This window comes from Meleagris gallopavo, chromosome 1 (genome assembly GCF_000146605.3).
Source record: "Meleagris gallopavo isolate NT-WF06-2002-E0010 breed Aviagen turkey brand Nicholas breeding stock chromosome 1, Turkey_5.1, whole genome shotgun sequence".
Classification (NCBI taxonomy): Eukaryota; Metazoa; Chordata; class Aves; order Galliformes; family Phasianidae; genus Meleagris; species Meleagris gallopavo.
In genome coordinates this window covers 8,377,151-8,400,884 of record NC_015011.2, presented here as the reverse complement: position 1 = coordinate 8,400,884, position 23,734 = coordinate 8,377,151, and the positions used below count along the sequence as shown (strand labels likewise).

Genomic DNA, 23,734 nt, shown 5'->3' with positions numbered 1-23,734 from the left:
AAGTGTAAAATACACTTTTAAAATGCCATTCTGTTTTTCTTTATGGTGACTGGAAAGGACTTGAATGTTGCTCCCTCTCGATATGCACTTTTTTTTTAAATCAAGATTGTCTTCCATCCCATTTTAGAGGTACATGTGATGCAGTGTCATGACCTTAAGAACTGAGCTGTTAGTGCAGGATCAGTCACAAATGGTAAAACCACCTCTTCCATCTGTCTTTGCACAGCATCAAGAGGAAGACTGGAGGGAAGGAAAAAAAAAAAAGGCAGTAACAAATGTGCTTTCTTTCCTCACTTTTAAGGATGAGATTTCTCTCAGATCTCAGATCTCTAAGATCTGAGATCTTTAAGGGGAGATCTCTCAGATTATTTACTATCAGAGTCAGATATCTTTAATGATACCTTCTACTACCAAGAGAACAAATTATCCTGTAAAAAAGCCAGTTCTTTGCTCATTGCCACTGCCAGCTGCATGCAACTTCAAAATTACAAAGCACTCACTTAGATGAAGTGAATACTTCATTAAACAATTAAGCAATAAGGCAGAACAAAGGCTGTGGTTTCCAGGCCTTGTTCTGTAATTGTATCTTACAGCATTAGGAGAACCAGTGCTCAAGCACAGTGTTGCAATTTAGGCTGGGATTATCCTCTAATAGCTTTGTCCCATGGCATTAGAGGATTGCTATAATGGGGAATACTTTTATCCATTGGTGGTAACATCAAATACATGATTCGTCCTTGAAGGTCCAGAGGTGATAAATTCCATTCCTCTTTCCTCCTTTCATCTTCTTTCTGTAACATCAGGATTACAAGCTTTTATCTGTGCTTTCACTTTCTGAACCATGAAGGTTGTCTGCCAACCAGATTTCTGCAAAGGTGCAGTACACTAAGGCCCAGTTCATAAGTAAATATCACCAAGTCTCCCAAACACGCTGTGGACTTTCTGAGCCTGAGTTACACTAAGGATAGAAAAGCTGTAAGCCGTGGTGTTGAACAAGGGTAAATTTGTGCTGGAATTTTCTATTCGTCTCGTAGAGCGTGTGCAGCTAGTGAGCTTTCAGTTCAAAGAGGAACCTACAGAGATAAGGCAGATGCAGGTTCAGACAGCTGATAAATAGCAATTGCGTGGATTGCAGAAGATCTATAAATGTCTGAAGTCCAGATACATTCTGCTACAGACATCTAAACTCATTTCTTTAGCAAGTAAAGGCTTGATGAGGTTTCTAACGAAATTACCACGATTGGCTCCACTAACTTAAACTGACTCTGGGCAGAGAACACAGCCCCATCTACCAAAAAGCCCAGACAGAATCCCTTTTCAGAACTGTGACAGAATATCCTGGATAACAACAGCAAGCCCTTTCCTCAAACATAAGGAATTCCTCCGTGCTGTCCTTCTCCATAAAGCACTCTGTTCTGCTGAAACAGAAAATAGAGCTTGAATGCAAAATGCAACTCACTGTGTGACAGGACACTCCGTCCTTGGGAACTGGAATTGAGATCATCCAGACTCGTGTTATGGGCCAATGGAGGGCCATTAGTGAATTAACTTTCAGTCTAAACAGGAATCAAACCAAAAATCTATAGAAAATAAATACATTTTAAAAGTATGCATTTTATGTTGTTTTTTTTTTCTGAATAAATAATTGTATATGTTTCTTTAATTATACTTGCATTCCTCTCCTTTGGAAATAATATGATTAATATTTAATTTAGTGGCATATTTTTCCACTCTCCATAGGAATGGAAATTGTATCCATTTTGTACTTGCTGACTCTGGAAAATAACCAGCTGTCTATATTCACTGGGATGTATGGAAGAACAATAACAAAATGTCAGAAAACACAATTTTTAAATAGCAGAAATCAAAGACCAGCTGCTAGGTTTAATTCTTTAGGAAGCTGATAAAAGTGGGCTACTTTGAACCACATACCATAAAACCAGTAGAAGGCAGTCCTACCCGTATCTCAGCAAGCAAACCATGGGAAATCAAACTATTTGCTCAAGGAGTAAGGTATGCTGAAGGAAAAGATTAAGAACTAGATACAGTAAAGGATTTAGGCTTCTAAATTAGAAGTGCAGCTGAGTTACTGAATACCAAAAGAACATCCTAGCTTTGCGAGGAGGGCACAACTCAGCAGGTAACTTCTTTTGTAGACTTCTTCACATATCTGCAAATCTTGTCTCACAGGTGAGGTTCAAAATTAAGACCACCTTACTAGACAACTTACCAATGTGTCTGTCAGATTGGGTTCGGTGTATCTGGAGCCAGCAGCATGAAACAAGAAGTAAAAGATTTGATGGAGATAGAAAATGTTTGAAAGCCAGAAAGGCAGTAAAAGGAGTTCTGGCATGGACAGAGGGTCAAGAAGCAGTGGGGTGGAGATGATGATGGAGACAGTAGAAGGAATGGCCTGAGGACAGTGATGTAGCCTCAGCAACACAGGAAAGGGATAAAGTACTGAAAAGAGGAGGAGGCAAGTGTGAATCTTCTTCCAGAAGAAGACAAAAAGAACACTGCAAAACTTGGCTAGAGAGAGCCAAAGCTCTCAGTGCCTTCAGTTCTGCTTCTGTACAGCTATGGAATGGCACTGGCCACTGCAGCTTCAGAATTATTTCCCAGTTAAGCTAGAACAGCCCTGAAAACTTGTGTATCCTTATGGCTTAATACCAGGAGGACTTACTGGTAAAGGCATTCCTAGACAACATCTAATAAGTGCTGACTGTGGACTGCTCTCCACAGATCCTATCGGCCATTTTTTTACAGCTAGTCATGATATCTCAAGTGCTTGTCTATGATGCATCAGTCCAGGAGACCCAGTTGCACCTTAACCTTCAGACTGCTTAAACTCATCTCTCTCTTTCCATTCTGATCACCTGGGAAAGGAATGGAAGTTGTTCTTTGTAGCTCAGAGAAGAATAGGATCTTGGACCTTTCATTTTTAGAGAAAGTTAACACTTCTTGTTCTTTCAGAGTCTGGATTGTCATTTTTTGAATTCCACATTCCTGTTCCCATGGCAAAAGGTCTGGTTTCTGATGCTGATGTTAGTCTGCTGGTGAGTCACAGTCAAGTCCCAAAGTTGATCACTGTTTGGACTTCATCCTGGCAGCTAGATACTGAAAAGGTGCTGGGGCACCAAGTCCTTCAGTAGTGTTAGCTGGGAGTGCCTTGCCAAAAAAAAGACATAGAGATTCATGGGGAAAAGTTGTACAAATGAATCATAAATCATAAAGCATATCTCGCGTGGGATTGCTGACTGTAAACATGAATTACAGCCAATGTAAGCTAGCTGGTATTTGTGAAGTTATGCTGTACGATAAGCCACAATCTTGTCTTGAGGTTTCTAATTGACAATCTGTACAAATAACAAATCACAATACCATGCTTACCACAACAGAAAGTTAACCGTAATGACCATAAAAGTAACTCAAAGTTCACTTTGGCTTAACTCAGTTTTTTTTCAGGGTTATCTAATATCCCAGTACACATTTATTACCTATTTTGTCTTTGCCTTCCAGTCAAAATGTAAATTACCAACGTTCTGAAACAGGAGTGTTTTTTAACTTTATACACACTGTTCAGCACAGGGGTGTCCTGAATGTTGACTGTGGAGCTTTCTAACTTCAATGGAATTCAAATATATGACAAATGCCTTTCCATCTTTAAACATTTTTTTTTCCTGACTGCTCAGTTCTACCAATTGCTTTTTTAAACCAAAGCACATGTAGAGAAGAAAAGACCCAAGATGAAAACTATTTGTGAAGAAGGTCCAAAACAGATGAATAAGATCCTCTTCGGCCACAGCTCCTCAGTACAGTGTGCCTGGTCTCAGCTATTTGCAGTAATAAATACAACAAAGCACATTCTGTGTGAGAAAAAAGTTGAATTTCGGGCTGTAACACAAGGAAAAGGTGTCCAATTGCCAAGAGGAGCTTTGCAAACATAGTTTCAATCCAGTGGCTCCGGTAACATTCCCGAACAGGTTGCAGAATGGGCTTCTCATACATTGGACTGTACTGACATTGGGCATGCTGTGCTGTTGATACTGGAATATGATAGAAATGCTCATAAAAATCTGTCTTGCTTTATTGAGTAGCAACCTGAAATGTCAGTATCACATGCTAATTAATGATTAATGTTTTAGGAAGGAGATGCATACTTGAAATATTTTTAAACTGGTATAACAAGTTTTCATGCTGCAGAGGAGGGAAGTTCTCTATAATACACAGTAATAGGCTGTGTACTTGGAAATGTGTGCCATAAATTTCCCCGCCTTAAGGACAGAATGTGTCAACAGATAAAATAAAGTTGGTGCAGAATTAGTAGTCAATAATGCTGAAGAATGAGGAAAGAAGAAAAAAACCATACAAATGATGATTAGAAGGACAAAAACCTCTTTCAAACACATCTGGGGTAGGAAAACGTAGACAGCACATTTTCAATGTGAGATTAGACATTCTAGCACAAGGTATTGAAGGTAAATCAAGAAATAAAGAAAATAAGTCTGTGGAACTGACAAGACTCCAGAACTACCTTCTTCCTCATGGTGATGTCCTTAGGAAGCAGAGCCTTAGCTCTGGCAGGGTGAATTAGCATATACTTGAACATAATGCTGTAGGAATAACACACTGACGTTATCTAACATCCCGAGTTGATGAATTGCAAAGCACTTTGCATCTGTTTAACAATGTTCCCAAACAGGAAATCAGTAAAGTACAGGCTTACATTTAAGTATGTTCTTCAATTAAATGCATTTCCCCCCCAAAAATGTTTTCCTCAGCCAGTGTCTGTAGGCTGTACTTAGTAGATGCCACTCCCGCGTCCCTCCTTGATGAACTGAAACACTTTCGTCTCCCATACTGTTGTGTAACAGATGTTGTAGGTGAGTCCTGTGATCCTACACCAAGTCACTTGCAGAACAGAGAATAAAAGACAGAGCTGGGACTCATCTAAGCTAATATTAGCAAGCTGTAAAGACACTCTGGTGAAGAGAGACACGTAGGACTTTGGTCAGGCTTTGCCACTGCATCCACTGGAGATGTTTCCTACAATCATCCGTCCAACTAGATCAGTGGAGATACCCTTCCTCTCTTGACTGTTTAGATTAGATGCCAACTCCATCCATCACAAAGCAGTGTAAACCTCTCCCTGGGATCCCAACCACCTGCTATCCCCCAGATACCACTCCTGCAGCCCTGAGGAGGCTCCATGCGAGCTGCATGCTGGCCGTGGTCTCACTGCTCCCAAGCTTTGCTGACCTAAATCACACAGCTCCCTCATCCTGCTTCTGCCACAACACTTCTCGTGGGTAGGGCCACATCGTCCTGAAGCATCTCCTTCTTCCATGTGTTCAGGCACTTTCTGCTCCACAAATAACACTGCCACCACAGCATGGACATGAAATAATTATTTCTGTAAGAGCTGTTCAGAGGCCCTTCCTAAAAACAGCCTGAAATTGTTACAACGGCATGGGACATAAATCAAATCATTCATCTGATGGCTGACATAGCCTTGCACATACTTTCTATAAATAAATACCAGGCAGTATGATTATCATCATTCTATTATTATCATCATCATCATCATTATTAGTAATAAAGAGTAGATGGAACATGTTGTTGAACTGCTATGGGCAGCACTGCTTAACACACGCAGAACGCTTTCCCCCTTTAAGACGCTCAGAAAGAAGCACGCAGGCAGTTGATAACTTTGTACTGTTGTCACCTCCATCACCCTTAACATCTCTCAGCAGAGGGACAGCTCTGAGAACCGAGCTACTTCCCCAGCGCGGAGTGAAGAACACCGCACCCCAATGGCGGGGCGGGAATTCACCTCAGGGCTCCCGGGCGGCACCGCCCCCTCGCACCGCGGGCGGAGATGGCGGCGCCCCCGCCCTGCCCTCCCTCACAGACACCCGCACCCGGCACGCTTGGCCATGAGGAGTGATGGACGTAGATCCCTGACAACTTGACAAAGCCGGCCGTCCCGCCCGGGCAAGGCGGAGCCATGACGAAGCGCCGCTCCCACCGGGACGGAACGCTCCGCCCTGTCCCCCGCGCAGCGCTGCTGTTTTAACCGCCCGCCGTGGGTGTTGGCTGGGCGCAGTGCGTATGAGTTCGGCTGCTTGGTGGAGCGTGCGTTTGGCTTGAGAGCACTTGGAGAACTTGCCGTCCCTCGTCCTTCTGCTGTCCCTGTTAGAAGAGGCGCGGATTTCTGATAGCAGCCGGTGAGTTTTCTTCAAATCTCTCTCCAGGTGCTCCTTCTCAGGGGACTTTCCCTTCCTGCGCCTCTCCCGTGCCCTGCCCTGGGGTCTTTCCCACCGCTCTCCGGGCGGACCCGCGGGTGTCCGTGTGCCGCTCCGCCTGCTCCGGCTCGATCTTCCTCAGGCGCTTATCAGCGCCGGGTAGGATGAGTCCAGCGTTTGTCTTATCCCTCGCGAATGGGTGACTTCTTATCTCAAAAAGCAATAAGGATGGGGGCTGTCCCGCTCGACTTTTTGCCCTATTGTTTTCTAAACTTCCTCCAGGCAGTGCGCTGTGACGCACCGGAGTGCTGTCTGCTCTCTGGTCTCCAGCGGAGAAGTGGCGTGTAATGTTATGAGCGAGGAGAGAGAGACCGGCACGGCACGGGAGAGGTGCTGCTGGGCGGGATGTGGTTCAGAGTATGGGGAATGGGAGGAAGAACTTTCAGCAGAAACCTCTGCTGTCGTAGGTGGCATAAAGCCCCACAGCTCCAACCCCTGCCGTGGGCTGGGTGCCCAGCACCAGCTGAGGCTGACCAGGGCCATCATGCCTGGCTGTGAGCACCTCCAGGGATGGGGCACCCACAGCTTGTCTGGGCAGCTGTGCCTCACCTCTGAGTAAAGCATTTCCTCCTCACATCTAACTTATCTCCCCCCCCCTCCTTTTTTTTTCTTTAATATCTTAAAGCATTCCCCCTTGCCTTATCCCTGCTAGACAGTGTGAAAAGTTATTCCCTGCCCTGCTTACAAGATCTTCTAATTCATTGAATTTTTCTTCTTTGTCATAACCTGTTTAAAAAATCCACACGCAGCAGCAAACTGTTACTGGCGACTTTAATTTAAAAAAAAAAAAAAGTGAAAGTGTTTATAAAAGGTTTCATACAAGTGCACTGTTAAATTTCAGATGTGCTGGCATCCATGGTTTGATCAGGCTGAGTACTGGAAAAAAAATCTTAGAAAGAGTGATGAGGCATTGGCATAGGCTGCCCAGAGTGATGGTAAAGTCACTGTCCCTGGAGGTAGTCGCAAAACATGGACATGTGGCACTGAGGGATGTGGTTAGTGGGCATGGGGAGGTGGGTCAGTGTCTAGGATAGATGATCCTAGTGGTCTTTTCCAACCTTAATGATGCTATATGTGGTGTTATGGGCTGACTAAGGATGATGGTAAAGAGCTGCTTTGTTCTTCTTCATTGCTTCCCGACTCTCCACAATGTAGTTTTACCATTGGAAAAACTGTTGGCTTAAACAGCAGCAGGTTTTAACTCAAAATATTTTTCCTACCCTCTGTCAAGTTTGTTTGGAGAAGGTGTGAGGCAGCTGGTGCTTCTGAAGGTTGTCAGCCTGGGTAGCTCGGACGAGGCTTAGTATGTGTAAGAGAAACCACAGACTTCCGAATGCTGCAGATTTTCAGTGATTGAAGATCTCAAGGGCATGTTTCCCAAATAGCTTTTGGTTGCGTATGACACCCAGAGGAGGCAGCTGGAAATCTGTTGCGTTTCATCCTGCATGTGAGCAATACCCAAGAGATGATGCAGGCAAAAAATTTGGAGGGTGGCTGTCTTCTTTTTATTATAGCAAGGATTTTAAACTATTACAATGAAGTATCAGAAACGTAGTGATTGCTTTCTCTCCTCTTTCCTTTTATGAAGCGAACAGAAGGAAAAACTTCCTTCTAAACTGAAGCGTGAGTCTTTGAAGCTTTTGCAATTTCTAGCTTAAGCTAATACAAAGATACTATTTTCAGGCTTTTCTACAGGTCCTTGGCTAATGCAGCATTGCAGGTATTTTTCATTGCATGGCTACTACTGTACGGAATAACTATTGTGGACTTCTTTCCTTTGCAGTGATAATACCTGTGTGGGTCGGGGGGGAGAGGGGAAGAGCTGATGTTTAAACAGAAAAGAAAAAAACTGATTACTCATAGCTGAAAGAAAGTGCTGCAAAAATCTATTCAATATCTTTCTCATTGTGGGTTTGCTTTGAGTTCTTACAACAGAGAGTGAATGAGTAATATCAAGTTTTATGACTAGAAGTACAAATGAAGTCTGATATGGGGAAGAAGCAGGGGGATGCTATGTTAAATCTCTGTGCTTTGTGAATAGTGAAACTCTTCTCCTCTTGATCATAGTTGCTTTTCCTTCTTCATATGTATGCCTCTGAGAGAAATATTAACCAAGAATGCTGGCAGAGGGACTGGCTGGTTGGATATAGTAACGAACGCCGTAACTCCTTGGCGGTTGACAAGTCACAGACTGACTGACCTTCTAAAACATTGGAGCGTGAAAATAAATGACAATAAAAGTGGCTCTCAAAGCCAGCCAGACAGGCTTTGGCAAATTCTGTTGCCACATCCTTCCGCTTATTTAATTAGAAAATAGAAGCAAGTAGTTTTAATTTCCAGTGTAACAAACTGCTTAAAGATCTCCCTCTCAATTAGGTATTTACTGATCATTCCTATTACCAATGAATGTACGAGACAAGAATTTACTGCTTTGTTTTGCCAATGCTGTTTTCAGCTCAGTTCACCTTGGGCAGATAGACCTTTATGTGCTTATGTAGGAATTAAATGACCATTAAGTTAATTTATTTTTAAAGTAAACATCTATTTTGTGCTTTCAATATCTTCTGCCCTCTTCCTTGTACTGTCACAGCAGTCACTGATGAATGCAGGAAAGCAACACAAAATCCCCTTGTGAGACATGACATAGAAGCACTGGGGCTGAAAACTGTCCTGTCCTTGTGTGTACTTAGTAAAGCAGGATTTGGTTCACCTTTGTGATGACTGTAACAGTCATTACGTAATGCAGCCTTAGACCCTGGTGATGCTACACCTGTAATGAGACAGAAGTTGACTAATTATAGTGGAGTCTGAGCCTAAATTCTTGGTGTAGATTTCATGTTTCCAAAGTGTTGGCTGTCATAGCACCACCCTGATGTTGCCTGATGTAACTTTAAGAGTGCTGGATGCTTTCTTTGCTGCAGTTTATACAAGATCACTTAAAGTGATCAGGGGAGACCTGAGCCATCACTTCCAACTGTTGGAAGCCCAGGTGACTGGACTGGACAGCCGTGGCTATCAGATGTTTTCCCACTAAACAGATACTGATCATCAAATCTCAACCACAGGCTACCAATGAGAGCCCTGTCCTTGTGTAAGGTATTAACCTAAAGAAAACACTGCCTGCAGTGAGCAGAGTTTTATTTTTAGTTGTGATAGGGAGGGATTGAGAGTACATTAGGGATGTTTCTCTGGTAGTTTAACCTGCAGTGTTATGCACAAAGCTTTCCCAGTGGTGCCTTAGCTGTAGGCAATGGGATTCAGATGAAGTTTCTGTAATGAACTGGGAACACAGATTAGTTACAAGGAGTGAGGCAGAGATGCATAAGGACCTGCTTTACAGTTTTCCCCCTGCCAGGTTCTGTCTTTAGACTGGATGAATGTATGTGACATTGTGAAAGCCTGCAGTGGCGTTCCACCCTCTGTTTAAAAGAGGCAGCGTTTCCTTAGCAGTGGAGGGAGAACCAGGAGACAGATACTGACAGTTCTGCAGAAGGCTGCCTGCCTTGTTTTGGCTTAGCTGTGTATATCAGGCAACAAAATTCCAAAGGTATAATGTCTCAAAAAGGCTGTTCTTGAATATCAAGAAAAACCAGTTAAGAATGAAGCATGATACTGAATCCTTCTTTCTGTCATTTGAGGCTGGGATTAACGTGCTCAGAGGTGGGACCTCAAGTGTTGTTTCTGAGCAAAATGTGATTTGGAGAATTCAGTCTAATGACTGAATTATTGTTTAGCAGCTGATGGAAACGTTGCTTTGTGGCCATTTCATTTAAAAGTGGATTGCTTCGTTTATTTGAGTTGTAATTCAGTGAACCATTTAGGTGTGTGATGAAATGAAAGCAGCTGGATTCACGTTCTGCTGAACTGGTGCATTACCCATCTGGTTCTTTTGCTACCTGTGTACACAGGGTTAATTATTTCGTTGTTGGCAGCTCTTGCAAATTCAAGCACAAGCTGTATGAATGACATCCAGTGTGTTTCTAGAGGCTCCAGCTTCCAGATTTAGAGGACTGAGAGAATCTTTGTTTTTAGTTTTGAAGCCAACGGATTTTGTAGCTCTCAAGTCTGTGGAGAAAAGTCTGGAAGTTTGTTACAAATGTACCATAGAAATGCAGAAACTAGAAAGTTTAAAACCAAATATTTAATTGAAATATTGCATTCTGGGAGTCTCACGTGGCTGTTAGCACTGTAATTCCTGAAGTGGTTGGTGTGTGTCTGTCCCAGGCTGCTGGGCTACCATGAGAGCACCCAGAGTTCCCACTTTGCTAAATGTTCCAACTTGTTTGGCACCAGCTCTGAAAATCTCAATCAAAATGTTCTTTTTTCTCTATTTAGAGGCCCCCACTGTTATAGGTTGGGGTGGGGTGTTCTTCTTGTGTTTCCTTTTTCTTTTGTTGTCTTTAATGGTAGGTGTTTCTGTTTGGCCAAATGTGCAGTGATGACAGCCCTTCTCTAAACAAGAACAAGAAGTGTTACTGGACTTAAGTAATGCTACCTCTGTTTTGGACAGCCAGAATTTTTGTTGTGATATGAGACCGTGCATTGCAAGCATCTGTGCTAGTGATATGGAGAAGAAAACTGAGCTGAACTCTTGGCTGGTTCTGGTTGACCTCCGTTCCTAAAAACTAATGTTGTTGGTTCTTAGTCCAGCTGTGTTAACTCTTTGTGAGAATAGCCTACAAGGTTTGATTCCAGGGCTTGTCTTTGCTAGCAAAAAGGGCTAAGCAGCACCTCAGGTTGTCCTGCATGCTCCTAGTTGGCCAACTTGCCCGTGGTGTTTGGCTTTTGTAGGCAGCACTGTCACTTGGTCTGCTCCCCCACGGCTCCAACTTCCTGTATATCACAGCAGTAGGAAATAGCTCGCCTATAAAGCTCAAGAATTTCCTCTATATTTCAGGCAGTGAAGAAGAATGTGGCTACTGAGTAATCTGTAAGGAGGAAATATGTCCACCCCACTGGATCAGCCAACTTGGAGCAGTCTGCAGCCACAGTGGCACAGCAGAGATGTGTCCTGGGCCAGTCTGTTGTATTTAGCTGTGATTTTGTATGGCTGGTTCTGAGGTATGCTGCAGGAGCACTTAATACAAGGAGATTTTCATCATGTTGTTAGACACAGATACCTGCCATGTTTTTGGAAGTCCTTGACTGTGACGTGCAGGAAGCTGAATGAATTACTGCTCTGTTTTAGATGTATTCTTCCCTCAGCATCTGCTGCTAGCTGTTGTCAGAGGCAAATAGCAATGCAGGTTCTCTGGCCTGCCCTTGTACCATCATTTTTTTATACAGTGACTGTGAATGACCTCAGAGTACTTTCAGATGTTTGGGTTTGTCTATTTTTTTTTTTTTAAAGCAAACTCTCAACTTGAGCACTGCCACTGAATACAAGGTGACTGACAGAGCACAGAGAGTTAAGCTCATGTGTTGGTATGGGTGTGTACAGTCAACGAATGAAACGAGTGTTCAGGTTCACTGGCCAGTTCTGTCCCACTTGTATCACTGCAGAATAATTGCTGAAAACCAGGCACTGTGTTTGTGATGCTCAGAGTACAGCCTCAGCCTAGGGATCTAGCTTAGTAATTTAGCTGTTCTCACCAAGCATCCTCTAGAAATCCTTTTGTATGGTGGAGAGAGGGAAAGACTGATATTGTGCCCTTTAAAAAATGTATAAGAACTTCCTAAAAAAGAAAAGTTGATTTTACTTGCTCTAATTGTATTGTGCAGTAAATGTATGGTGCTGGCTGCTGGCTTTTGGCTGCTGGATGACACAACACCTGTCTTTGGCCTCTCAATGTCTTCCATTTCTGTGGAATTGATCTCTTGTTTATTAAGCTGGTTTTCACACAGGATTATTAATATCTTTTTCCATCTCCTACTGCAGAAACAGTCCCTTTTAAATACTGGAACTGAACTTCAGTCAGAAGTAATCTTAGTCAGCAAAACTATTTAAAAAAAGACCCACAACTAAATTGTTTTTCTTCTTAAAGGACAGACAGCACTTTATCTTTGATGGCACTTTATTACAGCCTCTGAACTGCGTGCCCCTGCCAAAGCAAAATTAAATCTTTTGAAGGTAAAACTCAATATTTCAATTTCTTTCTCTTACCCTCTGCCAACCTGCATATGTTGAATTGTGTCCTCATCGATACCTTGTGAAAGCTGCTTCCACTGTGACCAAGAAGCAATCATTTTCACTGACAGAATCACAGCTGCCCTGTGATGGTTGTTTTTAATATCCTGTCACGTTTCTGTACCCTTGTATCAATAACAAAACATCCTAAAAAGCCTCAAAACACTGTAATGTGCTGAGCAGACCAGGAAACAGATCCTGTAGTGAGCAGGTTTAATTTGCAGTGCATCTCTGAAGGTCAGGAGGAGCAGCCGTCTGTCGCCCTGCTGTTCCTGCTTCCTCTGGTGATGGTTATTTTATTTCTGAACCCCTTCTGGTTACCTTGGCACAGCCTGTGGGGTCTCCTTGAAATTCATTACACTGTTGGCTATTTCTGTCCCAAATCCACAAAATGAAGAGGGGATGTAAAAAGGATGAAGAGTCTTCTGTGATAGCTATGGCAAGGAAGGGAATTTGTTTGTAAAACGTGTGTATTGCAGCAGTGCACATCAGCTGTGGCTGCATTAGGCATTGTACAAATATGTGGGAGCAGCTAATCCTTAATGCACAAAAACATAGCAGAAGGGAGAAGTAATGTTTGGGAGCTGCTCATGACTTAACAGCCTCTCAGGTGTGAAAGATGGTGTGGAAGACAGAAGAAGGGAATTGTTTTTCATCCCCTTCCTGCAGAGTAACAGTTCATTGCACCTCTCCTTGGCCTCTCTGAAATGAGTGGAACCTCCAAAGAAGGCATGGCTTACAGCACAGAGGCAGAAGCAATACTTGATCTTGTGTGGGAGGCTCTCCAAACCAGCTGCAGTCACTGCCTTTATTCATTGTTCAGGAGCTTTATGGGACATCAGAGCCTGAACTCCAGAATGAATGACAGGACGTTATTTGTTGGTATTTAGAACTCATGGCTTTGATGGTTGTTACTGCTGAACCTGGGTATTCCTCATTAGACAGTCTCCACATCTTAATTTCAGCCATGGTACCTGCAGTATTCTGGAGCAGTGAGCTGTGACCTCTCCTTGTAGTGTAGTCCATTAAAAGTTCACCGGGTTTTGAGTGTAACTGAAGAAATCTATAATGCATCAGTGAGGGGCTGGTCAGTTGTGGCATAGCCAGCTTATGCTGAGCTACCTGAATGAAAAGTGATGTTGGTTGGGATTACTACTCACCTCTTGTTGAATGTCAGGGGGAGCGTGTACCTCTAATAGTCCCTCACTGGAAAAGTACTCTTTTGCCCACACTTCACCCAGAAAGTTAGGAGATGACATAGCCTCCCAGTGACTTGCTTCTGAGAGTTTCGGAGCAGTCAAGTGCCTTCTAACTGTTACATCTATGTTTTGTGTGCTGCTCTTAGACTTCAACTCCACTAAAAAATGACAGCCCTTTTCATTGTGGCTTTGTGGTATGTGGCAACCAGAGGTATGGCAGGTGCTGTGATGTTCTGATGCACACTTGTCCTGTGTGGTTCTTAAAGCCACGACCAACAGCACGTTTCTGCCTCAGTGGTAGCACTAACAGACCATTATCTCGAGGATGCATTGTGACTGTAACTCACGTTATTAATAGAGGAAAGCAAGAATGTTTTCTTTTCCTGGGAAGAATCAAGGTTAAATCATATCTTATGAACATCTGGTCTGGCAATTTTCAGATACTCGTGTTGTGGAAATCCAGCACTCTGTTTACTCGCTTTGTGCTTCCAAGAGTTGTTGGACCGCAGCCTGGTTACGTTGTGTGGGTGTCTTCCCACAGGACAGATGTTGGTGCTGCAGCATAGAGGAGGGAGCACTGGTACATACCTCTGGTAATGCCATAGCTCTCTCCTGGGAGGAGATGATCGGCAAGATGGAATTGTTGCTCGGTGCTGGCAGATGTTATCTCACTGCTATGAAACGCTGATCAGCTCACAGAGAGGCTCTGGTTTCTCAGCTCGGAGCTGAAAGTGGTAGGGAGGAAGGAGAAGCAATCCAATTGAATTGGAGATGCAGGACTGACTTTGCTTCTCATGTCACCTCTTGAGCCGTGATAAAGGGAGAAGCACTTGGAAGGCAGACCATCTAATTTCATTTGTGTGGTGTCGGGGTCACGTTATCTAATTCCCAGCTGGTGCCATGTAACCTGGTACCTCACAGCCAGCTGTTTTGAGGGATGTGTCACTGCTATTTCCCAGTCACAAGCAGGGTGGCTGAGAAGACAGGTTAAAGAGTGAGGTGTTTTGCTCCTCAGTGCAATGCAATTTCTTATTGCAGAGAAACATCTTTGCAACACATTAAAATCAGTTTGTGCTTTCCTTCCTCCCCTGTTTGTGCTGTTAGTGCAGAAGGGTGACGCAGGTCTGTGTGATACTTGGAAAATGAAGAAAGGAATTCTGCTGTATTTTGTGATCTGATAATTCAGAGACGTATTGCAGAATAGAACTCTAGGATGACTTAAAGAACGAGCTTTGTTCCAGTAAGTGCTGGTGCATGTCTGTTCCAGTAAGCATCTTCCAAATGTGCAAGCATTGTTTCTTCATGACTGAGTGAAATAAAAGCTTCATAAGCTTTAAAATGCAATCTTGCTGTATGATATGATGGTGCAAAAATGGAACAATGCTCGGTTTGTAGGTCTTTAACCAGAAGTAGTCAACATAAAGCAGCTTGAGAAAACAGTTAAATTCAGTGTTGTTAGAAAATGAACTGGGTTCTGTTTCTCTTATATAGATAAATAGTGTCTGATAAATTGTTATAAGCTTTTAAAAGCTGAAGAGACTTAAGATCGGGTCTGTTCGTCTCTCAATCTATGGGGTTTTATTACTGTTGATGATGAGTCATAATGGAAAACAAAAGCTGAACCTGTAGGATGGATGTTTATGTAGGGTCTGTGCTTGTAAGAGTAGATGTCTGATTAGAAAGCACATGGGATGGGATGCATCCTGCTACATCAGGTTGTTAAAATCACTCTTGTAGAGTAAGACCTTTTTTTAAAGGTGCCCACAGGAGTTAGGCATGTTCCAGAGCATTAAAGAGATGCTTTATAATAGCTTACATAGAATCCTTTTACTGCTTGTTTTCTTCTCCTTGTATTTAAACCTGTGTTTTCTGCTTTCAGAAATGAATACAACTGGCAGCACTACGTAATGTGCTGATGGCATCCTGTGCTGCATTGGAATCAATAAGTCCAGAAGGTGTGATGCCTAGAAATCTCCTGTCAGATTTTCCTGAAAGGACACCTGAAATCTCTCTGAAGTGCACACTTGGGAGCATGGAGAGGGGTGGAGGTGAGGAGAATTGTGGCAACCAAGCTAGATGCAAAAACCTTGCCATGGTAAGTGCTTAATGAGCCTTATGCTTAGTGATGCAAGTTACATGAGTAGCTTGGTTCATAGCATGGGGTTATTATTATTATTATTTTTTTTTTCAAAGCCATGATCTCTGTGAGTTCTGGTACCAAACAGTGGGCTGTGGACTTGGCTGTTAATGAGCTGGAAGACAGAAGTAGCTACTCTGATGTGGTACAACAGCTTGTTATTCTGGTCTGATTGCCTCAGAAAGCCTGAAGAGTGCTTTATTATTTTATTAGAGAACTGGGAATGAGTTTAAGGAGCATGGATAAGTTGGTTTGTTGCCTGCAAGTAGCTCACAGTTCTTTGCCTCTCTGCCCTCTCTTTGTTAAGTAGTTCATAAAGGAAGGTGAGGATAGTGCTTGGTTCAACGTATTGTTTCTTGCTTAAGTTCTTTGTTGACAGTACTGAAGGAAGGTCTCAGTTTATTCCACCTTCATGCAATTAGGTGAGTAACAAATACGTCACCATAAACAAAGCTGTCTTTGGATTAGCGAATATGAGTGTGTGGCCATTTAAATAGTATGTGAGTAATTGAGGGAGTAGGATGCACTTCTGCATTTTTCTAATTAGCAGGATGATTCAGGCAGTGAACTCAGCAGGATAGTTTGTACTGTGACATGCTAAGCCTAGAAAGCAGGTACAGATCCTTGTGCATTTTCAATTATCACAACCATCTGAAAAGCATCCATTTTTGATTGAGGAGAGATCACTCTGGTAAACGTGCTTTCCCTAGATGGGAATATAAATCTCTGTCTTGCATTAAATGTGAAATTAAGTTTTCCATATCTTTCCCTCTGCCCTCCCTACTTTTTTCTTTAAAAGAAGTAGCTTGTTGCTGTGAAAGAAGAAGTGATGAAAATAAGTTGGCAAGTTGATACCTGTGTTTTTTAATGCAACTCAAATGCTCTGTTTTGCACTACTTGGTGAGCTTTTTGGCAGCTGAGGGTTGGTTCTAGCAAGAATACCACAACTTAGTTAATATTCTGCTGTATCCTTCAGCTTGTATTGCTACTTGAAACACAAAACAAATAGTACTGCATCTAATCCCTTAACTGTTTCTGGTCTGCTCTGGAGGAGCGTTGGAAGGGTGAGGGTAGTGGAGGTTGAAGTAAGATCCAAGTGCACCATTTGGACATGTAATAAGAAATATACCCTTAATATTCAAGGAAGCTGGTTAGATCTTGGAGAATTAGAATGGGAATTGCACTTCTAATTCAAGAATTACAAGTTAATTTTATGCTTTTTACTTTGACTCTGGTTTTCTGGTGTCACAGTTCACAGCCAGTCATGTTTCCATGAGTTTTATTCTTGGCTGTGGTAAAAGGCATAAGACTGGTCATTTGAAAAATAAATGAAATAAATCACTATTGAGTAATGAGGCTATATAGAAGTGAGTCTGTTTGTGCAGTCTCATCCTGAGTCTGCTGTGTCAGGAAGTGATATAGGTTACCTTAATCTAACTAGATCTTACCATGTGATAACTCATATGATGATGCATCAGCTAGAATTAGAATCCCTCCCTTGTCCTAAGGAATAGCCTTCTCTTTTGGGTTACTTTAGATGCGGAGAAATTTCACAGCAAATATTTCACTTAAAGTAGTGAGATACTACTCCTGATGATCTTCCTGAACATTTCAAGGGAAGCCAGAGAAGATGACAAACACCTGATGGCCCAATGGGAAGCAGGGGGTAGCAAAAAGAAGCGTAGCAGTGTGTTTTCTTGCAGGCTTGTACTGCTGCAGCTTTCTTCCTGCCTGATTACAAAAATGACGTTCCTAAGCTTTTCAGTGTCAAACTACAGTTGTTAAACATAACCTTTGTGTTGCTTCTGTGGAATTCAAACAAACCAAAGGATGTGGTAATGGAGACAAACACTTGGACCAGCTTAAGCCTATGCTGACAGCTCTAAAGTTGGTTTGGCTGACTGCTGGCTGTTCTGTATGCTGTGTGTGTGCTGGTATCCTTTCTTGTGGAGCTGGTTATGGATTTAGAGATGGTTAGGATATGGATGTAAACTTTCACGTGCCAAAATGTGCTTAAAACAGAACTAAGTCAGTGTGGCTCTTAGCAGTCAGGTGTTGTCAGTTGAGCTTGATTTTGCCAGACTTCTCAGCTTATCTACATACACAGTGGGGCTTTTATTTAATCTCTGACAATTGTGGTCAGGTATTTCTTTCTGAGTGGAAAGTGAACTGTGGATGTTCTGTCACAATTTGCAGTAGACTTTTCTCTGTAAATCATAGATATGTGAACCTGATTTTTACAGTGTCAAACTTATCACAGCAGCTGAAGACAAGCACCAGAACCTGTGCTTAGATGGGCAGAGTGTTTGCTTTGATATTCTCATCTCTCATCACCACCTAAACCTGTTTCCTTTCTCTGGATCTTGTGGCCATAAAAGCTCTTCTAGGAGGATGTGAATTTTCATGTCCATTCTGGCTTCTCTGTAATGAGGGTGGTGTTAGAGCAGATCCTCAACGAAGTCATGAGACAAGTGCACTCCTCCATGCATGGGAGTTGCTGTGCTATGCAAGAGGGAAGCTAAACAAAGATGCTCTGCTCTGCTTGGCAATTCCAACTTCCAAAAGCTGTTCTTGAATGATGTTCTCTGATAGGTGCTGCAAGGATTAACTCTCAGTGAAATACAGCTGCAGCAATTTAAGGACACTTACTCTGGAGATAAAACTAGCTCTTTGCTTTTCTCAATTCATTTGTCCTGTCCCTTAGATGAGGTGTGTGCAGGCTGGCTTATTAAAGACAAACCTCACCTCTTCACTCCTGCAATTGTACCCATTCTCAGCCACGAGTAACTACTTCAGTTTCTAGGTGTGAATGACATGCTAGGACAGTATCCCTGCTAAGGTCATACCAGAGGATGATGAGTGTTGCTGAAGTGCTGATTTGGAACTGCACTGTAATGAGCTGTATGAGTGTCTTGGATGTTGATGACTTCAGTATCTTTTGTATCTAAATGTGTCTTATTGAGGGCTAGGCTTGAGGGTTAGTGGGTTGCTCTCAATAGGCTGTGCTGTGCTTCACATCAGACCAGTCCTTGGTTAATGTCCCAGTTATCACTGTTCTTTTGGGATAGTGGTGAAGTCAGTCAAGTGACCATTTCTTTTGGTCACTAATCAAGTACCTGAAGAATCACAACCATGTAACAATTTCAGAAGATATCTTACTCTGTTATTTCTTGGGACAAGGCTCTTCTGTGGCTCTAACAAGATCTGATACCCATTCATTGACACTGATTCATTATCACGGATGCCTTGTGTAGTACTGATGACACTGCCAACACTGAGTATGCAGACAAGGCAAGTAAGCATCCTGTGAGTGGTCTGAGCTGTTTTAGTATCTTGTTCCCCACATTTAACTTGGAGCTCACCTAGTCATTTCACAGTTATTTCTTACAGCCTAAAAACTAGTTGCTGTTATCTTTATCCTTATCAATCAGTACAGATGATGCAAATGCAGCAGACTGGTTTTAGAAGTGCATCTTGCTGCTGTCTTCTGCCCCAGCCCCTCTGAAGAGGTCCTGGGATGCCAGTGTGGCTTTAGGAGTTCAGGAAAACAGATGGATTGTGTCTCTGGGACCCTGTCCCACATAGCTGCGTTTGGTTGGGTGGCAGCTATTGTTTGTAGGGCACAGAGAGAGAGTTATGCTGTGCTTCATCCACTTCAGGTTGATGGTAGCATGACTTAAGGAAGAGAAGTCATTCCTTCTACCAGCAAGGCAAACAGTGAGGAGGAAGAGGAGTTTGGGGATTGCTTCCTTCAGTCTGGGAGTATAGGACTAGGGATAAGGTGCTTGTCTCCTAGCAAGGAATGACGTGGCTGTAAAAATGTGCTGGTGAGAATGTTGTTGCTGTAATGCATAAATTGCTTTCAAGATCCATAAACTGCATCATTCTGCTTCAAAGCAGAATCAAGTGGGTGATGATTGTTCCAGCAGGTGGGTAGCTCTGCTCTCTTAACCTCGCTGATAGGCACTCCTGGATCTCCAGAGCAGTCTGTCTTCTGCCCTTTTACTTTCTCATTAAGAGAATACTTGTATTCAAGTTGCTGTAATATGTAAACCAATTTCCACTTGTCTTTGCTTTAGACAACATAGGGAAGCTTTGTGAGCCTGATGGTCAGCCATTTATGGACTGTAATACATACAAGGCTGTGTCTGCCTGCCACCCATTCCTTGCTGTTTTAAAAATAACACGCTGCATTCTTCCAACCTTCCTGCACAGCCAAACATACTGGCAGCACTCGTGGCTTTGCTAAGGGCCCAGTCCAGCTTGGCTGCACCCTTCTGGAAGTTCAGTGGCTGGATCAGAACTCTGTGTTCTGTGTGAGGATGTGCTATGATTTCATCACCCTGGTTAATATATCCCAATATGACGTTTGCATACCTCAGTGGTGCTGTTTCTCCCCCCACCCCTCTTTACAGCATTCAAACCGACCTGCAGCTACTTCTGTCTTCTGTTGCTTGTTGATCATCACTCTATTTGTGCAGCATCTTCTTTCCAGCTGAAATAACGTGTGGTCTACCAGCACACCATATGGGTCATGAAGGTGTTACTCTGTCCCACTCTGTTCTCAAAGCTACACGTTTTAGCGTGAGGCTGCCAGCAGATACCAAGTTAATTGTTTACTGTTAGGAAAGTATCAGATAACAGAGGTTTGGGGCTAAATATGTTCAGGGCATGTTTTATTTCATTATCTGATTTGGGATGCATCATGCTGCTTCTTATGAACTTCTTTCCCATGCCTTTCAGTTATATTGACACCTTTCAATAATTTCATCTGAGTTCCTAAGTATAAGATGTGGATGCCCCAACCCTGGAGGTGTTCAAGGCCAGGTTGGATGGGGCCCTGGGCAGCCTGCTCTAGTATTGGATATGGAGGGTGGTGGCCCAACCTGCAGCAGGGGGGTTGGAGCTTCATGATCCTTGAGATTCCTTCCACCCCAAGCCATTCTATGGTTCCTTATTCATCCATTAGTGTATTTTGGGGGGAGGACTATGCCATAAGGCCTTCAGCATGTATCACATTTTGTGCTTACACCTGTTGCTTAAGTCAATGAACCTCTCAGAGGAAACTAGATGGGTGTGAAATGATTTGTTTTTGGGGGGGGGGGGAAAGCGTTAGTGACTTTAGCCTGAAAGTTCTTTTGAATTTTCCCAGGTTGTTCTGAAACAGAGATTAAGGGGATGAGCTGAAATAAGCTGGACTCTGATCCAAAAGAGATCTTTTCAGAGTTCAAGTAGATTCAGTATTGCTTGAGCTCGCTTTTTTCTTTTTTACAGGCAGGTAGATCTTGTTGAGTCCATTATTTTAGTTCATGCTGTTTGTTTCTTTAATGCTTCTAGATCATTAGTTTCTTCATCTACAATCAATTGACTATATGCTCTGCTAATTATTACAAGGCATGCAAGCACAATTATGCTAGCAGACTGAACATAACAATATTCACTATTATAGTCTTCTTCCACAAATGAAGTGTAATCAAAATCATCAGATAGTGGGTTGTAAAGGAAGTGCTTTTTGACACAGCACACCAACTATGGAACTCGCTGCCGCAGAATGCTGTGAATGCCAGCCATTTAAATGAGCTTAAACAATACCATGAATTCATGCTACAAAGGCTTATTATGGGCTATTAAGCACGTAGATGTGGATACAACTGGGAAGTCCTTAAGCAGTGTATTGCTGGAAACGGGGAGGATGTAGGGAAGAAAAACACAAATGCAGTGTGTAGCAGTGTTGTTCTCCTGACTCTGTTCTCCTGCCCTGAGCACCAGTGGTGCTGGCTGGGGGCAGCCTGCTGAGAAAGTGGGCTGCTTTGGCTGGGTTTGGACTGGTTTGGGAGTTCTTGCTCTTGTCTGTAACTTACTTGATTCTCGCTGAAGCAATGGAGCTGTACAGCCCCTCCTGTTGCACTTTTCTACGAATGTAACCAGAAGTGCTTTTTGTTTTAATCACTGAAGGTTTTGTATCTGTCCTGATGCTGTTCTTATTCTCAGAGCTTTTGTTTTCCCTGCTTATTTTACAAGAACTGTCTCGTGTTATTAGCAGGCTCAGGTGTAAGTGATGCTCCTCTGATCTCTTCCTACGTATTTACAGTAGCTTGTTCCCTTTGTGTTTTCTGAGAGGCATTCAGTTATTTCTCCCCCAGGGAACTGTAACCCTTAACTCTTCAATACATTAATCCTTTGTGAAGTGACCGAGTCAGTTGAATCCAGTGTTGTGGTACTCTGCAGGACAAAATGAAGCTGTTAGATGTGGGTAATAGTGTTTGATTCTGAAGATTGCTAGAAGACCATTAACATAAAAATATTTTTAACTATTGTGGATGTCTTGGCAGTTTGCTTTTAGTCAAAGGATCCCAGGTCAGGGTATGATCTTCTGAATTTCTTCTGGACTCTAACATGGATCTTTATTTTGCTCCATCTCTTTCCTTCAGGGGCCAGTAAGTATAACCAGCTCAGCTTCATTAAAAGGCTGTGCAGTTGTGAATGAACTTCAGATGAATTGCCTGTGACCATCAAGCAGCTTCATCTTCCAAAAGAGTGTTGGGGCTGAGCTGCCTCTTACTAAACAGAAGTCAGTGTCAGAGATAGCAAATTGTACCACGTGCCTTGATGTGAGCAGCAGAGTCAGTGTTTGAGAGCTTTTTGTGGCCCTTTAGTACTAGCTGACTCTCTTGGACAGGTAGGAAAGGGATCATTACTATGAAATGAGAAGCTGGGGGAGTTGAACAGGACTGGAACAGGTTGCCCAAGGAGGTTGTGGATGCCCCATCCCTGCAGGCATTCAAGGCCAGGCTGGATGTGGCTCTGGGCAGCCTGGGCTGCTGGTTGGCAACCCTGCACACAGCAGGGAGTTGGAACTAGATGATCATTGTGGTCCTTTTCAACCCGGCCATTCTGTGATTGAAGGGAGGGAAGAAAGAAAGAGAGCTATTTTTCTTTAGGCACTTTTCCTGTTTGGCATAAGCAGAAATGTTAGGCTGCACAAGGCTCTAAAATATTAATGTCAGCTGAGCATACTTGGCCATTTCAGCATCTGGAATTTCTTCTGTCTGAGAGTCCTTTTAATCCTCAACTAAGGCACAACTTTTAAATTTAGGCTCTCTTTAGGCAGAAGCTGCTAAAGCAGGTAAGTGTGTGTGTGTGTGTGTGTGTGTGTGTGAGACTTGGTTTGGGGAGGTGTCTCTATGTATTGAGTTGTGCGTTACTGGAAAGAATGATGGAATAGCTTGAATAACTGGAGAGATTCTTCTTGGACTGTTACAAACCCAGATTATTCAAGGAGAAATGAGGCCTGGCAAACCAGCCCAGAAAAAATATGAACTGTCCCATTATTTGGAATATGTGGAAAATGAACTAATTAGAAATAGACCTGGTAGCCTTAATCGTAGCTGGCACCACATAACCACAACAAAATTCTTCCCATCTTTCTGAAAGCTCTACTGTAGTATAAGGTACCCACTTGTATTGCCTGCAGTACGCTGCTGTTCTCAGACCAGGGGCTTAAATTGCATCTCTGAGCTCCTTTGCTTTGACCAACCTGTCACTGGTAGGTTTGTCTTAATTATCTTTGCTATGGTGGCATGTCTAGAATGGAATTATTGCTATCTTAGAACTGAAACTTGCCTTGCCTGAAGAAATAATACTGCTCATCCTCTAGAGCTGCTGTATTTTTATTTCTGCTGTCTGAAATGACATTGGTCATCCAGAAAGGAAGCTGTATGAAGAAAGAGATGAGTGCTAACTGAGATGAGGTTGGCCTTTCAAATAATAGACTCATGGAATGGTTTGGGTTGGAAGGGACCTTTAAGACCATCTAGTTCCAACCCCCTGCTATAGGCAGGGATACCTGCCTCTAGACTAGGTTGCTCAAAGCTCCATCCAGCCTGGCCTTGAATGTTTCCAGGGAGGGAGCATCCACAACCTCTGTGGGCACCGTGTTCCAGTGTCTCACCACCATCACAGTAAA

At 42.9% G+C, this 23,734-nt stretch overlaps 1 protein-coding gene across 2 annotated transcripts in view; it reads left to right on the top strand.

The window, feature by feature from the left end:
• The first annotated feature begins 5,912 nt into the window (after window positions 1–5,912).
• The window catches only part of PROSER2 (proline and serine rich 2), a 24,834-nt gene continuing 7,012 nt past the window's right edge, over window positions 5,913–23,734 (top strand). The window contains exons 1-2 of one of the 2 annotated variants that reach the window (XM_010718989.3): window positions 5,913–6,227; window positions 15,511–15,726. In XM_010718989.3, the coding sequence (XP_010717291.1) occupies window positions 15,547–15,726 (180 nt within the window). In that variant the 5' untranslated portion in view covers window positions 5,913–6,227; window positions 15,511–15,546. The remainder of the gene's footprint in view (window positions 6,228–15,510; window positions 15,727–23,734) is intronic. The other variant, XM_003201875.4, reaches the window with a different exon arrangement.